This window comes from Bufo bufo, chromosome 3 (genome assembly GCF_905171765.1).
Source record: "Bufo bufo chromosome 3, aBufBuf1.1, whole genome shotgun sequence".
Lineage (NCBI taxonomy): Eukaryota > Metazoa > Chordata > Amphibia > Anura > Bufonidae > Bufo > Bufo bufo.
In genome coordinates, this window is record NC_053391.1 from 277,273,389 (window position 1) to 277,299,404 (window position 26,016).

Sequence of the window (26,016 nt, forward strand, 5' to 3'; positions counted from 1 at the left end):
ATGTTGGATCTCATAGGTGAATTTTAAACCGACATCATTAACATACAATTGTTGAATGAAGCCTTAAATAAATTACCAGTGCCATCCCATAATATCAGGATGTCGTCAATGTAATAACCCCAGAATAATGTGTGAGATCCATTCCATATTTTTGTCTCCAAAAACCAAAACATCTTCCCACCAGCCCAGGAAGAGATTTGCTTAACTGGGGGCACAAGGGCTTCCCATAGCTGTCCCCCTGAGCTGGTGGTAGAAACCGCCTTCAGATAAGAAGTAATTATGTCATAAAACAAATTTTAATGCCTTCAGTACAAATGTATTGTGTTTCTGAAATTGAGTGCCCCTAGTTTTTAATAAATATTCTGCAGCAAAAAGGCCTTTTTTATGTGGAATACTTGCATACAGGGCTTCTGTGTCAATTGAGGCCAGGCAGATTCTCTCATCCACCATGATGTTATCAATTTTTTTCATCAAGTCTGTTGTATCCCGTATATAGGACGATAGAGAGGAAGCAAATGGATAAAGGATCTCATCAACATAAAGTCTAACATTCTGAGTAATGGAGTCCACTCCAGATACAATGGGGCAGCCCTTCAATGGGGGATACCCCTTATGAATTTTTGGGAGAGCATAAAAAGTGATAGTCTGTAGATGTTTTGGTGTCATAAACTTCATTGCATCACTCGAAATAATCTTATTCTCAAGATCATTAATCAGGATTTATTCTAGTTTTTCAGAGAAGTCTATCATAGGGTTATTTTTAAGAACATTAGAACAGGATCATTTAGAAGGGTGGCGGCCATCATAGTGCCGGGGCTATGTTTGTTGATGCAGCACGCCGTCTCCCACACTAGGGTTTCGGTTTAGGCAGATTCAGGTGTACTGCTACTTTGGCTCCTGACGAAGTGCACGAGATATGTGCACAGAAACGCGCTGAGCCGTAGCGAAGTGTTACTAGGGACTGCTGGTAGCTGGTGGTACAATAGCCAGACCAGCAATCACCTTTTATTGTGTTGCACCGCACGTGTGTCAGTGTCTGAGGGGCGGTATAGTGCACAGCAGTCCCTCTTGCTGACTATAACTGCCCAGTGACTGATTAGGTACTGGACAGTTTGGTAATGCTGTGTATGTTACCCCACTGGGTTCCTCTTTGTGAGATACCACATCTCTAGTAGCGGTGGGATTTGTATAGTTCAATATCTGGGTCCTTATCAATTACAGCTTGTTCACAGTGTTCCCCCATACTACACACTGAGTGGGGACTTTGACAAGATTTCTGTGCACCCTATTGAGTATTACTGGACCGTTATTTGGCCCAACACGACTATATTTAGGTCATTCACCTCTATACGTTTTTCTACTTTACACAATTAAGGCTACTTTCACAATGCCGTTTCTGGGTCCGCCTGTGAGATCCGTTTCAAGGCTCTCGCAAGCGGCCCAAAATGGATCACTTCAGCCCCAATGCATTCTGAATGGATAAGGATCCGTTCAGAATGCATCAGTTTGCCTCCGTTCAGCCTCCATTCCGCTCTGGAGGCGGACACCAAGACGCTGCTTCAGCGTTTTGATGTCCATCTGACGAAACGGAGCCAAACGGATCCGTCCTGACTTACAATGTAAGTCAATGGGGACGGATCCGTTTTTACTGACACAATATAGTGCAATTGAAAACGGATCCGCCTCCCATTGACTTTCAATGTAAGTCAAAACGGAACTATTTGCATTATCATGGTAATGCAAACGGATCCGTTCTGAACTAATACAAGCGTTTGCATTATAGGTGCAGATCCATCTGTGCAGATACCAGACGGATCCGCACCTAAACGCAGGTGTGAAAGTAGCCTAATAAAACTTTATTTTTTTTTGCTTATTTTAACGTCCCTTCATATATTTGCTCTCATTGTAACCAACGTCTAGGGACGTATACCTTCACTACCTTTTTTTTTTTAACCATTTAGAACGGTGAGACACATTACAGTAGGTATGGTGATCCATAATTACAACGTTCCCCCCATCATGGGACGGCTTACTAATGGTAGATTAATCTGAGGGCTACCAGCTCTTCTGAATCAAGATTTGTTACTGCACTTTTGATTAAAGGCTGGAATTTTTTCAATCTGATCAATGACCAGATTGGTAAATATCTCCAATGCAGGGCAAACCTGTGGTGGGGGCATTTTTGTAATATATATATATATATATATATATATATATTTATATATATTTTTATTTTTTTAAGGTGGTAAATGCTCCTTGCCCGGGGATTTGTTCATTTTCGACCAATAGTGAGTTTAACCGCCTCAGGACCGCTTAACGCAGGATTGCGTTCTGGCGGCGGTCGATTTATTCCTCTTCGGCGCGTCATCTCTCGAGACGCGAGATTTCCTGTGAACGTGCGCACACAGGAGCGCATGTTCACAGGATCGGAAGGTAAACGAGTGGATCTACAGCCTGCCAGTGGCGATCATTCGGATCCGCAAAACACATACGGACGTCTGAATGGAGCCTTACAGGGGGGTGATCAATGACAGTGGGGTGATCACCCCATATAGACTCCCTGATCACCCCCTTGTCATTGATCACCCCCCTGTAAGGCTCCATTCAAACGTCCGTATGTGTTTTGCGGAATCGCAAAACACGGACTCCGGCAATGTGCTTTCGGCATTTTGCGGATCCGCACATTGCCAGAACTATATAGAAAATGCCTTTTCTTGTCCGCAATTGCGGACAAGAATAGGACATGTTCTATAGGCTCTACAAAAAACGCAGTGTTCGCCCGATCAGGCCTGATCCTGTGCGCACACTTGCGTTCAGTCTGCCCCACCGCAGTGACAGAAATTCTTTTTTTTCTGATCACTGCAAAAACACCATAAAATCGCTGCGGCGCTATAAAGATCACTTTTGAGGGGCATGGCGAGTTCATAGAAGATTTTTTATTTTTTTTGTCACAAGTTAGCAGAAATAGATTTTTTATGCCAGGGCAGTATAAATACCCCACATGTGACCCCATTTTGGAAAGAAGACACCCCAAGGTATTTTGTGAGGGGCATGGCGAATTCATGTAAAATTTTATTTTTTGTCACAAGTTAGCGGAAAGGGAGACTTTGTGAGAAAAAAAAATTAAAAATCAATTTCCGCTAACTTGTGCCAAAAAAAATAAAACTTCTATGAACTCGCCATGCCCCTCACGGAATACCTTGGGGTGTCTTCTTTCCAAAATAGGGTCACATGTGGGGTATTTACACTGCCCTGGCATTTTAGGGGCCCTAAAGCGTGAGAAGAAGTCTGGAATCCAAATGCCTAAAAATGCCCTCCTAAAAGGTACTCTTTGGAATTTGGGCCCCTTTGCACATCTTGGCTGCAAAAAAGTGTCACACATGTGGTATCGCCGTACTAAGGAGAAGTAGGGCAATGTGTTTTGGGGTGTATTTTTACATATACCCATGCTGGGTGAGATAAATATCTGTGTAAAATGACAACTTTGTATAAAAAAATGGGAAAAGTTGTCTTTTACACAGATATTTATCTCACCCAGCATGGGTATATGTAAAAATACACCCCAAAACACATTGCCCTACTTCTCCTGAGTACGGCGATACCACATGTGTGACACTTTTTTGCAGCCAAGAAGCGCAAAGGGGCCCAAATTCCAAAGAGTATCTTTACGATTTCACAGGGCATTTTTTACCCATTTGGATTCCAAACTACTTCTCACGCTTTAGGTCCCCTAAAATGCCAGGGCAGTATAAATACCCCACAAGTGACCCCATTTTGGAAAGAAGACACCCCAAGGTATTCCGTGAGGGGTATGGTGAGTTCATGTAAAATTTTATTTTTTGTCACAAATTAGTGGAATATGAGACTTTGTAAAAATAAAAAATCATTTTCCGCTAACTTGTGACAAAAAATAAAAACTTCCATGAACTCATTATGCCCATCAGCGAATACCTTAGGGTGTCTACCTTCCGAAATGCCGTCATTTGTGGGGTGTTTGTACTGTCTGGGCATTGTAGAACCTCAGGAAACATGACAGGTGCTCAGAAAGTCAGAGCTGCTTCAAAATGCGGAAATTCACATTTTTGTACCGTAGTTTGTAAACGCTATAACTTTTGCACAAACCAATAAATATACACTTTATTGCATTTTTTTTTTTCATCAAAGACATGTAGAACAATAAATTTAGAGAAAAATTTATATAGAAATGTAGTTTTGTTTGAAAAAATTTTTTGCTAAGATTTCGGTCAATTTCGATTAATAACAAAAAAAAGTAAAAATGTCAGCACCAAACGAAAGCTCTATTAGTGAACAGAAAAGGAGCTAAAATTCATTTGGGTGGTAAGTTGTATGACCGAGCAATAAACCGTGAAAGTAGTGTAGTGCAGAATTGTAAAAAGTGATCTGGTCCTTAAGGGGGTTTAAGCTAGGGGAGCTGAGGTGGTTAATGTACGGACCCCTTCTAAGTCTTCAATTGTAATTCCCAATTTCTCACAAGTTTCCTTATCATGGGTCTTATACATTTTTTTTTCAATTTCAACTTACGGATAAAAATATGAATATCTTTGACCCAATTAAAGGAATTAAATCTGGTCGTGGGTACAAACGAAAAACCTTTGGTCAAAACTCTATTTTCTGCATCAGTTAGTAAGCGTGTGGGAAGATTTGTTATTTGGTTTTCTTGTAGTTCTACTTTGGTTTCGATACCTTTTAACTGATTCCCACATCCCTGTTCCTGAGTTTTTACGGGAACGTATGTGCGCCTCTTCCCCGCCAGTCCAAAAAAAGGACTAAGAGGATAATGGGGATAGGGTAGAAACCACAGATGTAGGTGTAATTCCAAACATTGTTCTCTGTATGGGGGGCTGGGAAGGATTTTCTATACTACCTCCCTTTCCCTTGGATCCCTTCGTGGGCCATCACCTTCCTCTCCCCCTGCCTCTGATACTTGTTTTATAAGTTGAGACAGACTTTTTTTTGTGTCTAAGGAGTCTAAGTCAGTGGTGGAATATTCCACTGACTGACTGACTTGGGTATCGGTTGTAATCAAATGCTTGTTTTTCTCTAAATTCGGTGAGGTCCCGAATAAACTTTCTATGCTTTTCTTTCCTATAATATAGTGTGGTATCACTCCACACTATTCAAACTAGATTCACGTCTGTTAAAATCAGATTTAGTTTTTGTCTTAGAGCAGACTCAATAAGGTTATTCAAATGCCTTGAAGATTTAACTAATATCAGACGTTCTTCATCCAGTAATAATTACATAAACTGTGTACTAATGTGTATCCAGGATATTAGTACACATCAAGAAGGCACCCCATATCTCCAATAATTTGTGATTACTGTGATCATTAGTGGACACTGGATAAATTGTGCATCTGTATTTATACTATCTACATTTCATTGTTGTGGGGAATTTAGATTTTGTTTATTATTATTACTATTTTAAATGAAAAATGAATGGTTATATTTTAGAGGATATTTTATTCAAGCAGTGATAGTTCATATAGTTAGGGTGCATTAACACGACTGCATTGACTTCTATGGATCTGTGGTCCACATGTTGAGGCAAAGTATAGCGGAGCGGCTGCATGGATGCACAAGCATAGGGAATACCGCAAACACTTATGGTTGTGTGAATGCCCCCTTATGATGATGATTCTAGTAATAAACCAATAACTACTGTTAACTAGCTTCCTAGAGACTTAATAGCAATTTTGAGCCTGTATCACTTACAGTAGGTATTAAATGGGATTTTCATAGAGATGGCCTATTCTCAGGATAGGCCATTAATATGAGATTGGTGGGGGTCCGATTCCTGTGAGCGCCACAGCCTCCTCACAGTTTACCAAGCACATCGCCATCCATTGAATAGCGGCTGTGCTCAGTATAGCAACTCAGCCCCATTTACTTGAATGGCACTGAGCCGCACCTAGGCCATGTGACTGATGAACATGTCACATGGCCAAAGTTATGTCTTGCATATCTATGTGACGATTTTGTGTGTCTATTTCCACATGAAAAATATTTCTTAATTATCCATTAGTGGTTGAATTTTAGCAGAGAATTAACTGTTTATTAAAGGGGTTCTCCAGGAAAAGTTGATAATGACAATACTGAAAAAACATGCTATTATAAATAAACTTTTAAATGCCTTTAATTATTTAGAATGGGTCATTTAGTCTAAGGGACAATCAGCGAAGGAGATGAAATGGTGGCTTAGATTTATGATCATACAAAGCATCCTTCTTGTGATACTGCACGACAGCCTGCGTGAGAAAGCAGAGCACAGAGCCTTATGTAAAGCCTGCCTGTCTCAGCACTGTGAAATTCTATTTAATGTGCAGATTACAGCTGAGATAACGGCTCCTCTGTGTCCCTGCGCTTCAGAAAGGAGTTTGCCTCATCCCGTATTTGGAAACTGAAGGGTAGGAATGAGGATCAGACGTGCTGCTGTAAGGAGAGGGACATCTTTAGAAAACGGCCTCTAAAGCTAAGCCCGCCCCTTACCCCTCCTCTCTACAATTAGATGGACATGCTGCCGTGATGCCGGGATAGTGCTCTTGTTACAGCGCGATCCTCACTCACCCGCCTGCATTTTGCTGACGGACAGTTCGATCGCGCGCCCGGCCGTCACGCTGTAACAGGCAGCGTACCGCGCATGCGCTAGAAGAGCGCGATCCTGGCATCACGGCAGCATGTCCATCTAATTGTAGAGAGGAGGGTTAAGGGGCAGGTGTAGCTTTACTTGAAGCAAGGAGACCGCTGACCCCTTGACTTCAAGCCTGACTCGGAGACAGCGCCAACAGACATTAAAACAGCGTTTTTAACAAGTATGAAGAAACACAAAGAAAGAAAAACATGATTAGCAACAGACTGGGGGATACTGTAAGGTACTGTGGTCGGTTTAATATGCATTTTGCAGGTGACGGGTTCCCTTTAACTTTGAGCATAATTTCCTCATCCACGTTTATGTATGCTTGAAAAAGACTCCATGAGGGGTTAAAATGTCATATATTTTGGATTAACATAGCACTGGGACTGTAAAGCAACATTGTCAGTATTTTTATTTATTATAAAGTACATATAAAATGTTTACAGAAATCAATATTTTGTTTGTAATCCAGTTGAACTCCTTTCTCATAACAGGAATTGATGTCAACATAACAGACAGCAAAGGAATGACAGCACTAGACATTGTCCAGGAGTTGCCGTCTCAGAAGAGCCAGCAGATAGCTTCACTTATACAGGGTAATACAGATGCTGTTCCACATACACATGCATGGAAGCATATTCAAAAAACGATCAAGGCAGTTGGAAGCTGAAAAACATATCAAATTGCATGAATAGAGAGACTTCAATTCCAGATAGTTCCTTGTATACAGCAGAGTAATTGGTAAAAAAAAAAATCGTCAAAGGCGGGTTGCTTGTGAAGACTGCACTTTTGCTAGACTATTAAGTCCTAATACTCAAGTTGGGCCAGTAAGCACATTGATCTACCTTTTTTCCATTTGCTATTTAAAGGAAATCATATCTGCATTAACATCACTATAATCCTCTAGCCACAATGCCTGGTATGGTTGTCTCAGTAGATTATGTGCATAACTGTATTCCCAATTTGTTACTGCAATCCAGTCAAAACATGTTTTTAATCCATATGCTATAATTTGACTGCTATATTTGGTCAAACATATAAGTGACTTAGGGGTAAGTTAGAGAAATTAAGCTTCAATTAAAAAAAATCTAGAGCACTGTATTTTTGCTGCACAAAATGGCGTCTGCAAAATAAATATATATATATATATATATATATATATTTATATATTTATATTTGTGGTCATGGCTGCGGATGAGAGAACCTTGTGTGGAAGAAGTGGTGAGGATCAGACCTGACCTGTTATCCTACGACTGGATGGCTGGTGGTGTGCCCTTAGCCATGAACGAGGGTAGGCCTATAAGGGGGCAAATAGCAAGCCAGGTAGCGTAGAAAGGAGTTTATTAGAAACGCATAAAACCAAACTACAGAAGGCCTCAGATATCTCCACGTGAGGGTTCGGAAGGTACCGACTGTAACATAAAGAGTGCCAGCGACTCATTTTTTTAATGATGTCACCTGGAACATTGTGCTTTGAAGCTGCAGATGCAGCCCCAAAATGGTTTTCGGGTCATACCCTAAACCGCCCGCTAGTAAGCGGATGTGCGAAATAAACTGGGATGAAGTGATGAACCTAACCTTGAACGGGAGCAAAGGGCTGTCTTGGGCCGAGTCGCCCAAAGCCACCAGTAACTTTCCTGAAAACCTGAACCGGACACCATTCATTGAAAGTCTGGAAGTACCTGATTTCTACCGGTGGCCCAACTTGGGACGTTTTGGAAGAAGCGAGGTACAGTACGAATTGGTCATTGCACCGGACTAGTTGACCCCTGGTTAAACCCTTGACTCTGGCAGGGGTGCTGGTGAACTCCCCTGGCCTTAAGAAACTGTAAAAGCTAAAATACATGGCCGCTTTGATAACTGTGCTACAAAGGAGCCCAAAAGGATTACCATCTAGTGAGGTGGATAATTTCCTGAAAAGCTCTCCTGATACTGGCTGTCTGCAAGTGCCAGTCCCCCCGCTGCTCTTTTGTATGCCCCTGAGGGTAGCTTTTATCGCCTGTGACAAGAAAACCGACCTACTGTCTGGATCTTCTAACGTGAGGAAATGCTGTACCCCGGCCAGGTATCATTTTATGGAGTTGTAGGAAAGTTTGAGTTCCGAGTGGCAATACGCCAAAAAGGCCATGATGTATGCGGTCCTGCCGGTATTATGTCTTGGGTGAAGGAGTGTGAATTTGTTGAAACGTTCCAGCCGGTTTTATAATTTCTAGACGTGTTGATAGACAAAGACTTTTGCACCAGATTTTTTTGCTGAATCAATGTAAGATTTTAATCCATGACCAATGTTTGGAAAGCTAGAGGGGATAAACCCGCTCGTTCCGCCTCCGGCATTGCCTGGAAAAAATTGCGAAAATTAAATCGTGACAAGGCACCTTTGAAGATGTGACGGGGACGTTAATTTCAGAGAAGATCTGGAGAAGGGACCTGAGTTTGCTGGGTCTGCAGTCTGGTGGCTCTACCAACAGGAAATCATCCAGGTAATGAATGACCAGCTTGCAATCACAGCAGTTGACTAAAACCCAATGCAGAGCCTGCACAAATTGATCGAACAGCCAGGGACTGCTCTTGGACCCGAAGGTCAAATGGCTTGCAAAATAGTACAGGTCTTGCCATTTAATGCCGTAAAACTTCCAGAGCTGCGGGTGGATAGGCAGCAGCTTGAAAGCGTCCGCGATGTCTGCTTTGGATAGCAAAGCCCCTCTGCCTACCTGGAGGATGAGATGGATGGCATCATCGACTGAGGAGTATCGCATAGAGAATTCCTCAGAGGGAATTAGAGAGTTGAGGCTCGGAATGCTGGAACCATGAGGCGCATAGAGATCTTAAATCAGACGTTTTTTATTGGAGAATTTTTTAGCCACAATGCCAATGGTGCTGACCCTCCAATAATCAAAGGGAACAGTGGAAAATGGCCCGATAAGGAACCCCTTCTCTAATTCGAACTGTATTAAGACTCCTACAGAGTCGGGATCCCTGGCGGGTGAGAGGAGATTAGGACCCTCCCAAGTGGACTGGGGAAGAGCGACTAGACCCATGTGGAACCCCTCGGCAAACCCGGATATTAAGAAATGGACGAATCGGGAATTGGGATGGTCTTGGAGGAGTGCTGCCAACAGGTCCAAGTTAACCCTGGCTAGTCATGAGGTCCTGGATGAACGCTGTGGGAAGGCTGTCAGGGGGTGGGCTCTGAAACAAATTACATTTGTTGTAGTTACAGATGGCCATGTTGTAATTGTTGCAAATTTGGCTGTTGCCCAGGAAAACTATGGAGCGGCCCAATTTATCAGTGGATGGGGCAGGTCTCTGCGGAAAACCAGAGGTACTGGCAAGGAATCTGCCCTGAGAGACGGGAGGAACTGCGTTAGGGCACTAATCTGAAGAGTGAAGGATGGAGTGGCAAGAAGCACATGCTGGAGCCCTGAGGCCAGCGAAATGGTGACAAAAGAGCTCCATATCCATGGAAGCCCAGTTGGTGGTGTGCTGAAATTGAGCAAGAGTGGCGGCCGCCTTGGCGGAAAACGAGCGGTGGTAGTCGTAGGAGGAGTGGCCACCATACTTGTGACCTAGATCCGTGACCCTGTACAGATAGGTGTCCAATTCCTCTCGTCTCCCAGGGTGGGCAGAACAGGTGATGTCCCTGTATAAACTAAAGGCCAGAACAAATTCAGGGATGGACAGTTGTTTATTGAGGCGGACGTCCCTGGCTTTTAGAATGATGGAAACGTCGCCGCAAACTATGGTCCTGTTGTCTACTGTGTCGTGGGTGGCTATAAGGATGGAAGATAGATTAATGTATTTTCCCTCTAGGATATCCTTCCTGATGTTGTCAGGGACAAAATGTGCTGGAGCTACCTCAGGTGTGTATGAGGCCCTACCTGGAGAATGAGAACAGGAAGCAGAAGCCACTGGAACAGGAGGGGCAGAGGGACTAGGTGTTAATCCCCTGGACTCTACAGCAATCAACCTGGCCTGCATGTCTGACACAGAGGTGGCAATGTTGTTGATGGTAGAATGCAACAGTGCCAATGACAGTTGGATGGTCAACATGGGGACACTCTTCCGCCGGTGGAGCCGTTGGCTCAGACACCAAAAGTCTGTATAGCTCTGCCTTCCGGGCCGACGCTGATAGCGAAATCCCTCGCCTGTTGAGTTCCGTAATCAGTTTGGGCACTGTCCAACTTCTTAGCGACATGGTGCAGCCATGTCCGGAAGCGTACGTTTTCTGGGATTGATAGGGATTCCTAACGTCTGATAAGTGAGACATGCTGCGTAGTGTGAGATAATGACAGAATATAACGTTCGGATGGACGGCCCTGGTGTAAAGAGAGAGACCCAAAGACCTTGAAGTGAAAAACTAACAAAGTGATGGTGCTGGTGAAGAACGGAGTGTGGGCCGCTTACCAGTGCGGGAACCTGGGAAAGAAAGTTACAAAACTAGGCAATGACTATGACTTGAACGGAGAAGGGGGTCGGACAGTGGAAAAAGGTGCGCACCAAAGTGATAACTGACTAGATGGTACCTGAAGAATGAATCGGGAAAAAAACAAGGATGAAAAAGAACTGGCCCCGGACCTGAATTGTACAGGATGATGATGTTAGTTCTCATGAGCATGAGAGTGGCGGACGAGAGTGATGTAAGGTAGATGTATATTTATATAAAATCATATGTATATTTTTTTTGGTAACCAATGTGATCTGAAATGTAGCGACCAAAAGCATTGACCTTTATAAATGTAAGCCTGAAAAATGTACCAGGCAATGGATATTAATGAATTAAAACGTGAGCCTGAATAAACGTGACAGGAAACATACATTAATGATTTAAAAACGTAAGCCTGAATAACGTACCAGGCAACAAAAATTAATGAATTAACGTAAGCCTGAATAACGCCAGGCAACATACATTAATGATTTAAAAACGTAAGCCTGAATAACGTACCAGGCAACAGACATGTAATGAATTGAAACGTAACCTAGTTAAACGTGATCGGCAACAGACATTGAAGAATTGAAAAACGTAAGCCAGAAACGTAACGGCCTTAGACATTAATGGATTAAAAACGTAAGCCTGAACGATGTAGCAGGCAACAGGCATTATTAAAACTGAAAACATGAGCATAACTAAGTGGTGGCCCCTGAATTTAATGACTTAATGAGTGTGAACATGACTAACGTGGCGGCAGCCGAAATTAATGAAATGAACGTAAGCCTGAATAAGGTGACAGGCAAATCTAAAAATAACAGTCACAGGCCCCATAAGATATATAAGATGAGATGCTCCGATGCTAGCCTCGGGGGCTGTCTGGGTGAAACTATATATATATATATATATATATATATATATATATATATATATATATATGTGTATATATATATATATATATATATATATATATTTATATGTGTATATATATATATATATATATATTGTATGTATGTACGTATGTATATATAATATATGATCAATATGTATAGTGCAGGCGCCATTTTGTGCTGCAAAAATACAGTGCTCTCGATTTTTTTAATTGAAGCTCAATTTCTCTAACTTACCCCTAAGTCACTTATATGTTTGACCAAATATAGCAGTCAAATGTTTTAGTTGAGAATGTTATATATTTTGTTATTTATTTGGCATTAATGGCAGCCAAGCTAAAGCCAGAGAGGGGTCCACAGAGAGGTTCATCCAGCTTTCACTCTCCCTGCCTCTTTCTTCGCATTCCTTTGCTGTCTGCCTTTGTCCCTTTCTCAACCTCGGATCTGCCCCCCACCTCCATCAGCCTCAAATCCGCCTCCTATCAACCCCCCCAGCATACATCAGCCTCAGATCAGAGCCTCTCCAGCCTTAGATCAGACCTCCAGCCTCAGATCACACCCCCAACAGACCTCCCAACCTCAGATCAGACCCCCATCACACCCTACCCAAGCCTCAGATCAGCCCCCATCAGATGCCCCTGCCTCAGATCAGACCCCCCAGCCTCAGATCAGACCGCCCATTAGGCCGCCCAGCTTCAGATCAGACCCCCCATTAGGCCGCCCAGCTTCAGATCAGATCCCCCATTAGGCCGCCCAGCTTCAGATCAGACCCCCCATTAGGCCGCCCAGCTTCAGATCAGACCCCCATCAAACCCCCAGCCTCAGATCAGACTCCCCAGCGTACATCAGCCTCAGATCAGAGCCTCCCTAGCCTTAGATCAGACCCCCAGCCTCAGATCAGACCCCCAACAGACCTCCCAGCATCAGCTCAGACCCCATCAGACCTCCCAGCTTCAGATCAGCCCCCATCAGACCCCCCAGCGTACATCAGCCTCAGATCAGACCCTCATCAGAGCCTTCTCAGCCTTAGATCAGACCCCCAGTTTCAGATTACACCCCCAACAGACTTCCCAGCATCAGACCTACTCAGACTCCCCAGATCGCCTCAGATCAGCCCCTTCCCACCCTCCATTAGCCTCAGATAGGCCCCAATCAGACCTCAGATCAGACATCTAAAAAAAAACAAAAAAAAAAAACTTACCTCTCCAGCTCCAAGCAGCACTGCCTCTTGGCAGATTCACTTACCCTCCCTAGTCTTCTTCCTGCCACGCTGTACTGTGACCTGACAGCGCACAGTGTCAGGTCATAGTGCGCGTCTACGTGCACTACGTCCTGACACTGTATGTGTCAGGACACAACGTGGGGCTGGAAAAAGACTAGTGAAGCGGAGTACAGCCAGTGCAGCGCTGTTCTCATCTTCATTTGGCTCCCGCATGCTAATGACCGCTTCCATAATGGAAGCGGTCATTAGCATTTTCACAATATGTTCTGGCAGGGGGCCCGGAGCCCACATGAAATGGTTCCGCGGGTTGGAGGTTCCCCACCCCTGTTATAATCCATGGATATTTAATCATACTGCGGCTTTTTAGGTCCAAATAATTTGTTGCTCGATGGGTCACAAAAGCCACTTGCAACGTGTGTGAATTTACCATATCTGCAGCACTTTCCATTTATCTATAATAATCTCGGCAAGGAGGGTTTTCTTGGTCCATAAACTGTGCATTAGTAATGTTCTCCTGCTGTTGTAATTGATATTGATATTGGTATTGGAGCATTTGTACAGATGTGCTGTCTTATTCCATTTTGTGCTATTACCCATTTGTATTTTCTTGTGTCTTAAAGGTCACACGTCAGTGTGGACAGCAGCAAGAGAGCCAGAACTGAAACCTGCACCATTGCCTAGTAGATCTATGTGCACTGATTCTCAAGGGGGTAAATAAGCGTAAATATTTTCTTTTATGTTTTTATTTTTACAATAAGAAAAAAATACTAAAAATTCTGCCAGTCACACACCCAAGTCTTGTATTTCATTGCACCATTTCACTTGAGATAACATACCGTATTTTTCGCCCTATAAGACGCACCTGCCCATAAGACGCACCTAGGTTTTTGAGGAGGAAAATAAGAAAAAATATATATTTTGAACAACAAGGTGTGCTTTTGGTGGGTTTTGAACTAATGGTGGTCTGTGGATGACACTATTATGGGGGATCTGTTGAGGACACTGTTATGGGGGGGATCTGTGGGTGACACTGTTATGGGGGGATCTGTGGGTGACACTGTTATGGGAGGATCTGTGGGTGAAACTGTTATGGGGATCTCTGGATGGCTCTTATTGGGGTCTCTGGATGACACTGTTATGGGGATCTGTGGATGACACTGTTATGGGGGGATCTGTGGATGACACATACATGTGTCATCCACAGATCCCCTCCATAACAGTATCCCTGTAGTGTGAATGACCCCCAATACAGGGGGTGGGGGTCGCATCTGGTTTTATAATGACAGCGTGGCCCGTGCAATGACTGTATTCTACTACATGGGCCCCGCTCACTGTATATACCGTAATCTTATCTATAATTGTGGCATTGTTAATAGTAATCAGCGCCTGTATTACCTACAACAATCGCTCGGTAGCAGAGAGGAGGGAGGAGGCAGGACGGGCACTGGCAGTGTGAGTCACTACGTCATGCGCCCACGCCGCCTGCTTCATTCATAAAGTGGGCGGCGCAGACGCGTGACGTAGTGACTCACGCTGCCAGCGCCCGTCCTCCCGGCCTCCCTCCTCTCTGCTACCGAGCGCTTGTTGTAAGTAATACAGGCGCTGATTACTATTAACAATGCCACAATTATAGATAACATTACGGTATATACAGTGAGCGGGGCCCGTGTAGTAGAATAGAGTCACTGCACGGGCCCCGCTGTCATTATAAAACCAGAAGCCCCTCCTCCCTCTCAGCTGATACACTCGCCGCGCGGCATCGCGGTGCGGCTTATCATTGACAGTTCGGCAAAATGCAGCATTCGCCCCATAAGACGCACTGCTATTTTCCCCCTACTTTTGGGGGGGGCGGGGGGGAAGTGCGTCTTATAGGGCGAAAAATACGGTACATGTTTGGCTGAAGAGGTCCTTGAATCAATAGCTGATGGCCAAGTTATCTTTTGGTGGTCTTACAGTTAAAGAAGCACTTCCACACAATGTGGATAGGAAGTCAATTTCTCTTTGTATTTCTATAGAACCCTCAATGGCCGTCTCATAGGAATGAATAGTGAAGGTAACTGATTTCCTGTCCTGTGTCATTTGGAAATCATAGTGTTGGTCAGATGACACAGCTAAGGATCAGAAGGGAGGTTATAACTCACAAGTACAGTCACAGATCAGAAAATTACTTTCACTACAGTTTACATCATGTACCTTTCTAACAGTTCAGTGAAGGAAAAATGTTGTGGGAGTTCTACTTTAAAGGGGTTATCTGAGGCTTGAAAAGCCCCTTGATATGCCCGGGTCCCTCACACTGATTCTACTCACCTGGCTCCCTGTGCGGCTCCCAGTCGCTGCTATTGGCTGCCCTCCCCCCACAGCTTTTAAAGGGAACGAGTGCGCCATGCTAGCCTTTCCTTCTCATCATTGTTTACCTGCTTGCTGTCAGAACCACAGCGGTGAGCAGGTGTAATTACACCTAAGCTGTCCCATTCACTTCAATGGGACAGCTTGTTCCTGTACCATTAAATAGGAATGAGCAGTCACCTTGAAGTGAATGGGATGGCTTAGGTGTAATTACGATCAATGGAAAAAAAAAAAAAAAAAAAAAATATATATATATATATATACACTCACCTAAAGAATTATTAGGAACACCATACTAATACGGTGTTGGACCCACTTTTGCCTTCAGAACTGCCTTAATTATACGTGGCATTGATTCAACAAGGTGCTGATAGCATTCTTTAGAAATGTTGGCCCATATTGATAGGATAGCATCTTGCAGTTGATGGAGATTTGAGGGATGCACATCCAGGGCATGAAGCTCCCGTTCCACCACATCCCAAAGATGCTCTATTGGGTTGAGATCTGGTGACTGGGGGGGCCATTTTAGTACAGTGAACTCATTGTCATGTTCAAGAAACCAATTTGAAATGATTCGAGCTTTGTGACATGGTGCATTATCCTGCTGGAAGTAGCCATCAGAAGATGGATACATGTTCTCATTCTGTTTACGCCAAATTCGGACTCTACCATTTGAATGTCTCAACAGAAATCGAGACTCATCAGACCAGGCAACATTTTTCCAGTCTTCAACAGTCCAATTTTGGTGAGCTCGTGCAAATTGTAGCCTCTTTTTCCTATTTGTAGTGGAGATGAGTGGTACCCGGTGGGGTCTTCTGCTGTTGTAGCCCATCCGCCTCAAGGTTGTGCGTGTTGTGGCTTCACAAATGCTTTGCTGCATACCTCGGTTGTAACGAGTGGTTATTTCAGTCAACGTTGCTCTTCTATCAGCTTGAATCAGTCGGCCCATTCTCCTCTGACCTCTAGCATCCACAAGGCATTTTTGTCCACAGGACTGCCGCATACTGGATGTTTTTCCCTTTTCACACTATTCTTTGTAAACCCTAGAAATGGTTGTGCGTGAAAATCCCAGTAACTGAGCAGATTGTGAAATACTCAGACCGGTCCGTCTGGCACCAAAAACCATGCCACGCTCAAAATTGCTTAAATCACCATTCTTTCCCATTCTGACATTCAGTTTGGAGTTCAGGAGATTGTCTTGACCAGGACCACACCCCTAAATGCATTGAAGCAACTGCCATGTGATTGGTTGACTAGATAATTGCATTAATGAGAAATAGAACAGGTGTTCCTAATAATTCTTTAGGTGAGTGTATATCACAAGGGGTTAATACGAGTGGTTCCAGATAGGTAACGTCAAGGTATTCAGATAAAGTATACCACAAAAAGCAATGTTCTGGTATATAATAATAAGTACTAATACAGGTGATCAGTCTGTATAGTATATCTCTAATGTTTACGTCAATGTGCACAGTGTGTGGTCCTATGTGCACAATTGGTGGTGATGTAGATATACGGATATCCAAATAAAATAAAATAAAATTGTATCAGATAGCTCGTCTTACTGTGGGTATTAGAATCCCTTGTTATGTCCGAATATAATTGAGTCAGCTGTATATGGAGACTGGAACAGTCTTACCCCATTTGTAGTGGGTCCCAAGTGGTGGCTATCAACGTTGTATGCTGACGGTGATCCAGTCCTGGGGGGGCGTTGGTGCGCACGTGTCCTGCTGCTTGCTCGGCGTCTCTCTCCGTTGCGGCGTCTCTTGGTTGCGTCCCACGTCCCATGTGACTCGAGACGTATCTGCGTCACTGCGGTCAACTGACTGAGAACGTCATCTATTGCGGCCGGCTCTGTTCTGTGACTTCGGATTACAGTCTGTTTTGTAGAGATCTTTAGCTACTGAACAATTTGATAAATGGATCGGAATACTGTCTGAAATAGTACCAAACGCGTTTCGGTGCACACTTGCACCTTCATCAGTGGCAGACAGTATTACTGATCAACATCCTATTTATAGGGGAGGGATCTGTAGGGTGTCTTGGGTATTGGTAAAATCCGGAATGGATCCAATTGGTTATATACAAAGTTCACATGTATTCACCATGGTGACTGTATGTATATGTAACATTGCCGTGTGTGCAGCCATAGTAGGGTGCATGCACCATAATTAGGTGAAAATATGATAACAGATCAAGAAATAAAATAAAAGTAAGGATAAAAATAGGGTGTTCCCCATAAAGTTATAAAAGTATACATATGTATATAAAGAGGTCAGTGGAAATGATGTTAGTCGCTACGGTATGCAGGAGATGAGATATATGGGTTGTGAGAGGAGAATCCATTATTCGATTATGGTGCAGACGGATACTGTCGAAACAATTATCCCCGCTGGCCTGAACGCAGAACTCGAATTATTCGGATTTCTATAGGGAGGTCTGTTCTTCGGGGACGGGTTGTCGAGGTCCAGCTGTCTTCAGCACCCCGATTCCCTCTCCCTGTTGGGCCCCCCTCCCCCCATCTACCAGGCAGATTTCACTGGGCAGATTTCACTGGGATAATTTTAAGTTGCCATGTCGCTTTAGAAGACCTCCTGATGCACATCTACAGTAGAAACTATTACAATGTAACCCAATTTTGGAAATGGAAAAGAATACGATGCCAAATAAAAGAGGACATTTGTGACCTAAAGGATAAAAAAACAAAACATAGCTAAATTGAATGGAAGTGCATGGAGAGTACACATTACATGTGGCAATATTAACATCTTATACAAGACAATGCTGCCCATCCAGCTTGGCTCATATCGTGTAAGGCGATATACCGTATTTCCTTTTGTAGGGATAAGAGCAAGGGAGAAAAGTTTGCTCAGACTAGTTGTTTAATTGAGGGAGTAAGTTGGATGCTTAAATAAGGAATAGAACCGATTGCCTATAGAAATGGGGTTGACATTGAGATATTCTGTTTCACTGTAGGGGGTATATGAAGCCCAAGCATTTGCGATTTGTACACATTGACCTTGTTGTAGGAAACCATACTAAATTGGTCAAGAACATCCTTCACCACTGGGAGAGACTACCTTGGTTCAGATAATCATAAAATCAGCCTACGGTATTTGCAGATGACGTTATATTCTGTCTAAGAGAATTAATTGTAACTCCTTACTAGAGTTGTTGCGATACCAAATTTTTGATTCGGTTTCGATACCATGAAAAAGTATTGCGATACTCGATACCATTCGATACCACGCGAAAAAAATAAACAAAAAAAGCCACGTGCATTCCTCATTTTTAAAAATGGCGAATCGCGCAGTTTTTATTTTATTTTTTCTGTTCCGGCATTCACCACCTAGATTTTTTTTTTATATTTTAATAGTTTGGACTTTTCTGACGTGGCGATGTAATATGTTTATTTATATATTTTATATGTGAAGTTTTTTTTTTTTTCACTTTTTATTTAATAACTATTTCCCCCCTTAGGGGCTAGAACCTGGGATCTTTCATCCCTTTTCCTATTCACCCTGATAGATCTCTATCAGGGTGAATAGGACTCCACACTGTCCCTGCTGCTCTGTGCTTTGTGCACACAGCATCAGGGATGTTACCATGGCAACCAGGGCTTCTGTAGCGTCCTGGCTGCCATGGTAACCGATCGGAGCCCCAGGCTTACACAGCTGGGGCTCCGATCAGAAGCTGCCACTGCACCACCAATGAGGGGGAGTGGAGAGGTCCCTGTGGCCACTGCCACCAATGATTTTAATACTGGAGGGTTGAGAGGGGCCGGCGCACTGTGCCACCAATGATTTTAATGGGATGGGGGGATTGAGGGGGGGGGGGGCACACTGCACCACCAATGATTTTACCCCTTTATACAGGAGGCGGGTACTAGCAGATCAGCGGCAGTTAACTGCCGCTGATCGCAGCTCCCTGTCAGGGGCAGGGTGCCGGCAATGCGATTCTGCTGCCGGCACCCGCCTCCTGTATGTGTTAAAGACTGACTACTGTATATGAGTCCAGACTTTCACTATTAGGCCACACAGAGCGGCGCCCAGCGATGTCTCAGCACTCACCATTTAGTCCTGGGCGCCGCTCCGTTCGCCCGCAGTGCCCCATTACTGTCTCCTCTCCTGCTCCACATGCTGCTGATTACTATCGGAGCGATGGGAGGAGACATCAGCTTCACTAGTGGGCGTTCCTTCTCCCTGGCTGTAGCGCTGTCCAATCGCAGCGCAGGGAAAAGGAACGCCCACTAGTGAAGCTGATGTCTCCTCCCATCGCTCCGATAGTAATCCTATCATTGGGGGCGCAGTGCGCCCGCCCCTCCTCCGCCCCTCTCTTCACATTGCCGCCCCTCCTCCACTTCCTCTCTTCTCATTGGTGGCAGCGGCAGCAGCACAGGGGGAGGGAGGACAGCTTCCTTCTCCCCGTGCTGCTGAGAGAGAACATGAGCGCGCCGATAGCAGCGCGCTCATGTTCAGAGATACTAGACTGCGCAGAAGCGCAGCCCAGTATCGAAAAAACGGAAATCCCGGTATCGTATCGATACCGGGACAAAAGTATTGATTGGGTATCGAAATTTCGATACCCGCAACAACCCTACTCCTTACACTGAGCTATGCGTTCCAATTTTTTTCTGCTAAGGGTTCCATGAAAATCAAGCCGTGAAAATCAGTGCTGAAGGTGGGCAGCCTTGAAGAGTCCCATTTGTGATGTGGAAGGGGTCCGATAGGATCCCATTAACCATTACCTGTGCCAAGGGACAAGAGTAAAAGTCTTTGATAGCTAATAGGATAGGTCCTCAAAAAATCAAACTTCTCCAGAGTCGTGAAGGCATACCCCCAATGCACTCTGTCAAGTGCCTTCTCTGCATCTAATGAAAGCAACAGAGAGGGCATTTAGTGTTTATTGACATAGTGTATCAGAATGATTAGCCATCTAGGGCCGTTGGGTGCTTGGCAACCTCTTGTGAAGCCAACTTGATCTTCCTAGATGAGGAAAGGCAATATTGGCAACAGGCGGTTGGTTAGGATTTTTGCATACAGCTTTATATATCGGAGTTCAGGAGCAATATGGGCCTGAAGTTAGAAGGCGTATATGGTGTCTTGCCAGCCTTAGGTAGCATAATGATATTTGCTTTTAACATTTTGTCAGGAAATTTTCCTTCAAACATAGCGAAGTTAAATATGTCACATAGAAGAGGTGTTAAAGCCTCCTGAAAATGCTGGTAATACTCCCCAGTAAAGCCGTCCGGGCCTGGCACCTTACCCACTTTTGTCGATTTTATTGCTCTGGGTTTTTCTTGTGGAGAAATGCTCCTGTTCAATATAGAGAGTTGGCTAGGTTGTAGAGAGGGCAGTTGGATAGAGTGTAAAAAAGTACTAATATTCTCAAATGTCGGTTGAGGGGTCGAACGATCTTCCCGCAAGTTACACAGATTGTGGTAATATTTACAAATATCTTTAGCTATGTTAAACGGGTTGGTAATATCTCTCTGCTGTGTTGTGAACCACAAGGCTACTATGTTTGTGTTAAGGTGAGTGTCCTACACCCTTTGTGCTATAAGCCTGCCTGGTTTGTTATGGGATACGCAGTATGTTATCTTAGGCTACTTTCACACTGGCGTTTTGGCTTTCCTTTTGTGAGATCCGTTCACGGATCTCAAAAGCGGTCCAAAACGGATCAGTTTTGCCTTAATGCATTCTGAATGGAAAAGGATCCGCTCAGAATGCATCAGTTTGCCTCCGTTCCGTCTCCTTTCCGCTTGCAGTGTTTTGGTGTCCGTCTGATGAAACTGAGCCAAATGGACGGGTCGGTTTTCTATGACACAATCTGGCACAATAGAAAACAGATCCGTCCTCCATTGACTTTCAATGGTGTTCAAGACGGATCCGTCTTGGCCATGTTAAAGATAATACAAACGGATCCGTTCTGAACGGATGTGGACGGTTGTATTATCTGAACGAACCGTCTGTGCAGATCCATGACGGATCCGCACCAAACGCGAGTGTGAAAGTAGCCTTAAGTGTTTGTCAAAGGATACTGCTAAATGATTTTTAAGAGTTATGGGGAATTCTTGTAATTGGACTAATATTTGTGGGTAGGGAGTCTGTTTATGAGTATTTTCTAAAGTAGCTATCGTTGCCAGAAGATCGTGTAGTTCTTTAGTTCTTATCTTGTTAAATCTGTCAGATTGTTGCGTAAAAAGGCCTCTCATAAATGCTTTATGAGAATTCCAACTGTATCCAGTGTTAAAGGAAATATGTTCAGTACCTACACATAGGTGTTAGCTGGATAGGCAGGAGTGCGTACAACTAAGGATATAGGGACTTGATCTGACCATGTGATATTGTGTATCTGGCAGGATTCAATATCTGGTAGCAACCATTTAGAGTGCAGAAACTTGTCTATTCTAGGATTTGTATTATGGTGGTGGGAGTAGAACGTGTTATCTTTTTCGTTGTTTTGCGTGCACCTCCAACCGTCATATAGATCCTGTGTGGTCATCAAAGAGCCTAGGCTAGAGAAGGGCCTGTTGCGCTGAAATGTGGAGTCCATATGTGCGTCCGCTACTATATTAAAATCACAGCACTATTTATTTTCCCTGGATCTTGGGCTCCACTTTTTTCATTAAATTGTTCAAGTATGAGTTTTGAGAGGTATTTGGCACATAGACATTAATTTTAGTATAAATGGTGTTGTTCAAAGTACAAACCGTCCCCTTTTGCCCATTATCACCTCATGCTCCATGAATGTCACTGAGTCATGAATTTCTATGCATACCCCTGCTTTTTTAGCAGGTGCCATTGAGCAATAAATATTAGGATAACTTTTATGAGCAAATTTAGGTGCATTACCCCTTTTAAAATGAGACTCTTGAATACATAATACATCTGCTCCATGAGATCTCGCTTTCTTTCACAAAAAGGATCTCTTGTATGGGCTGTCTAAGACTCTAAGATATGAGTTTAATAGATTTAGGCATTCTTCACTGTGCTCCCTAATAAATGTCCTCTGCTACTCTTCAGTAGAGAACAAAATCCTGTGTCGGCATAAGTAATGAGTGTGCGTGTCTATAGACATTTGGCTAACTAGGCCGGTGCTTTGAGAACAAACTGAAAAGGAAAAAAAAGGAAAAAAACAAAAATGAGCAGTGTGTAAGACTGCACATACCATGGAGATGGTTTGAAGAATATAGTAACAGTGTCCTGTACACTGCGTACAGAATTATTAGGCAAATGAGTATTTTGACCACATCATCCTCTTTATGCATGTTGTCTTACTCCAAGCTGTATAGGCTCGAAAGCCTACTACCAATTAAGCATATTAGGTGATGTGCATCTCTGTAATGAGAAGGGGTGTGGTCTAATGACATCAACACCCTATATTAGGTGTGCATAATTATTAGGCAACTTCCTTTCCTTTGGCAAAATGGGTCAAAAGAAGGACTTGACAGGCTCAGAAAAGTCAAAAATAGTGAGATATCTTGCAGAGGGATGCAGCACTCTTAAAATTGCAAAGTTTCTGAAGCGTGATCATCGAACAATCAAGCGTTTCATTCAAAATAGTCAACAGGGTCGCAAGAAGCGTGTGGAAAAACCAAGGCGCAAAATAACTGCCCATGAACTGAGAAAAGTCAAGCGTGCAGCTGCCAAGATGCCACTTGCCACCAGTTTGGCCATATTTCAGAGCTGCAACATCACTGGAGTGCCCAAAAGCACAAGGTGTGCAATACTCAGAGACATGGCCAAGGTAAGAAAGGCTGAAAGACGACCACCACTGAACAAGACACACAAGCTGAAACGTCAAGACTGGGCCAAGAAATATCTCAAGACTGATTTTTCTAACTTTTTATGGACTGATGAAATGAGAGTGAGTCTTGATGGGCCAGATGGATGGGCCCGTGGCTGGATTGGTAAAGGGCAGAGAGCTCCAGTCCGACTCAGACGCCAGCAAGGTGGAGGTGGAGTACTGGTTTGGGCTGGTATCATCAAAGATGAGCTTGTGGGGCCTTTTCGGGTTGAGGATGGAGTCAAGCTCAACTCCCAGTCCTACTGCCAGTTTCTGGAAGACACCTTCTTCAAGCAGTGGTACAGGAAGAAGTCTGCATCCTTCAAGAAAAACATGATTTTCATGCAGGACAATGCTCCATCACACGCGTCCAAGTACTCCACAGCGTGGCTGGCAAGAAAGGGTATAAAAGAAGAAAATCTAATGACATGGCCTCCTTGTTCACCTGATCTGAACCCCATTGAGAACCTGTGGTCCATCATTAAATGTGAGATTTACAAGGAGGGAAAACAGTACACCTCTCTGAAAAGTGTCTGGGAGGCTGTGGTTGCTGCTGCACGCAATGTTGATGGTGAACAGATCAAAACACTGACAGAATCCATGGATGGCAGGCTTTTGAGTGTCCTTGCAAAGAAAGGTGGCTATATTGGTCACTGATTCGTTTTTGTTTTGTTTTTGAATGTCAGAAATGTATATTTGTGAATGTTCAGATGTTATATTGGTTTCACTGGTAAAAATAAATAATTGAAATGGGTATATATTTGTTTTTTGTTAAGTTGCCTAATAATTATGCACAGTAATAGTCACCTGCACACACAGATATCCCCCTAAAATAGCTAAAACTAAAAACAAACTAAAAACTACTTCCAAAAATATTCAGCTTTGATATTAATGAGTTTTTTGGGTTCATTGAGAACATGGTGGTTGTTCAATAATAAAATTTATCCTCAAAAATACAACTTGCCTAATAATTCTGCACTCCCTGTATTAATAATAGCATTTATGCCTTACGTGCTCGAAGACGCACTGTTCCAATCCGTCTGGATCCTGAATAGTGGGGAAGGCACCAGTTTTGGTGAGTGCGCAGAACTACTAGTTGGGACCCCATTGTTGAAGGTCCAGACCTTTGTCTAGTGTGGAAAAAAGATGTGTTTCGCTGTTCTTGTTTATAGTCAGCTTCGTGGGGTACCCCCACTTGTATGGGATCCCCTGTTGGCAAAGGCCTTGCGTAAGAGGCAGTAATTTCCTTCTGGCTAACAGAGTTGCTTGTTATAAATCAGCTTTAAATCCTGGAATGGTTTTGGGAGTCTGCATAAGCTTATCCTTGATATGATAAAAGTGGACCCACACAATAGTGTCCCTAGGTAGAGAGTTCGGCATGTCTTTGGAAGCCTATGGGCCCTGTCGATAGTGATGTCTGTGACATGTGGGAGAGTTGCTTTGATCAACTGTTGGAGGTACCTTGAGAGATCAGCCTCACTGACCGTTTCTGGTATCCTGCGAAATTTGACATTGTTGCAGCGGTTATGGTCTTCTAAATCTGCCATTTTTGCTACTTGAAGGGTTTCTACCACCAGAAATACTGTTATGTAGCTGACTGATATAGCGATGCGCTAATGTCAGCACTACATAACAGTATGTTTCTAACATTAGTCCCTGCAGCCGTTTTTGTAAAAAATGCACTTTTATTATATGCTAATGAGCCTCTAGGTGCTATGTGGGCGTAAAATCAGCACCTAGAGGCTCCGTCCACTCACCCATTATCCCGCCCAGGTCCCCTGTTCTGCCCGCCCCGCTCTTTTGATTGATGCCACGTCCACCGCATCATTAACGAAATCCCGCGCCTGCGCCGTTCACTTCGGTCTTCGGCGCAGGCGCAGTGAGTGAATGATGCGCTCCTGGTGCCGGATTCCTCACTGCGCCTGCGCCGACTACGTCACAGTGAGGAAGCCGGCATCAGGAGAGCAGCCTTCACTCACTGCGCCTGCGCTGAAGACAGAAGTGAACGGTGCAGGCGCGGGATTTTGTCAATCGAGAGAGCAGGGTGGGCAGAACAGGGGACCTGGGCGGGATAATGCGTGAGTGGACGGAGCCTCTAGGTGCTGATTTTACGCCCACATAGCACCTAGAGGCTCATTAGCATATAATAAAAGTGCATTTTTTACAAAAACGGCTGCAGCGACTAATGTTAGAAACATACTGTTATGTAGTGCTGACATTAGCGCATCGCTATATCAGTCAGCTACATAACAGTATTTCTGGTGGTAGAAACCCTTTAATCTGCCAGAATGTTATGGGCGTCAACCAGCTCAATGTGAGCTGAGGAAAATTCTCCCATCCTTCTATAGTATTAGATATATTGGTGAGGGCACGAGTTATGTCCTTCTTAATTGATCTTCATAGGGCTAGCATTGCATATATCATGAAGTCCTCAGTGGCTGTCTGGTTAGAAAGTGATGCTGCAGATAAAGCGTCATCCAGGTCTATAGCAGGATTTGTGCCTTGCTGGTCTTTTTTTTAAATCAGATAATTTTTATTAACAATTTTCTATTAATTGCAAAAAAAATGCTTGTACAATATCCATGTAACAGCCAATAAAGGGATTACCAAAACATCACATGTTCAGTCACGTTGTTAATTGCATGGGTATAATATACAGCAACCAGCATAGTAGTAGACCTAATTGAGAT

The 26,016-nt window shown here is 43.7% G+C and overlaps 1 protein-coding gene across 1 annotated transcript in view; it reads left to right on the forward strand.

Annotated features, from left to right (window-relative positions):
- The window catches only part of ANKS1A (ankyrin repeat and sterile alpha motif domain containing 1A), a 913,309-nt gene that overhangs the window by 193,418 nt on the left and 693,875 nt on the right, over positions 1 to 26,016 (forward strand). Inside the window, 2 exon segments of the mRNA XM_040424152.1 lie at positions 7,149 to 7,250; positions 13,813 to 13,902. Coding sequence (XP_040280086.1) covers positions 7,149 to 7,250; positions 13,813 to 13,902 — 192 coding nt within the window.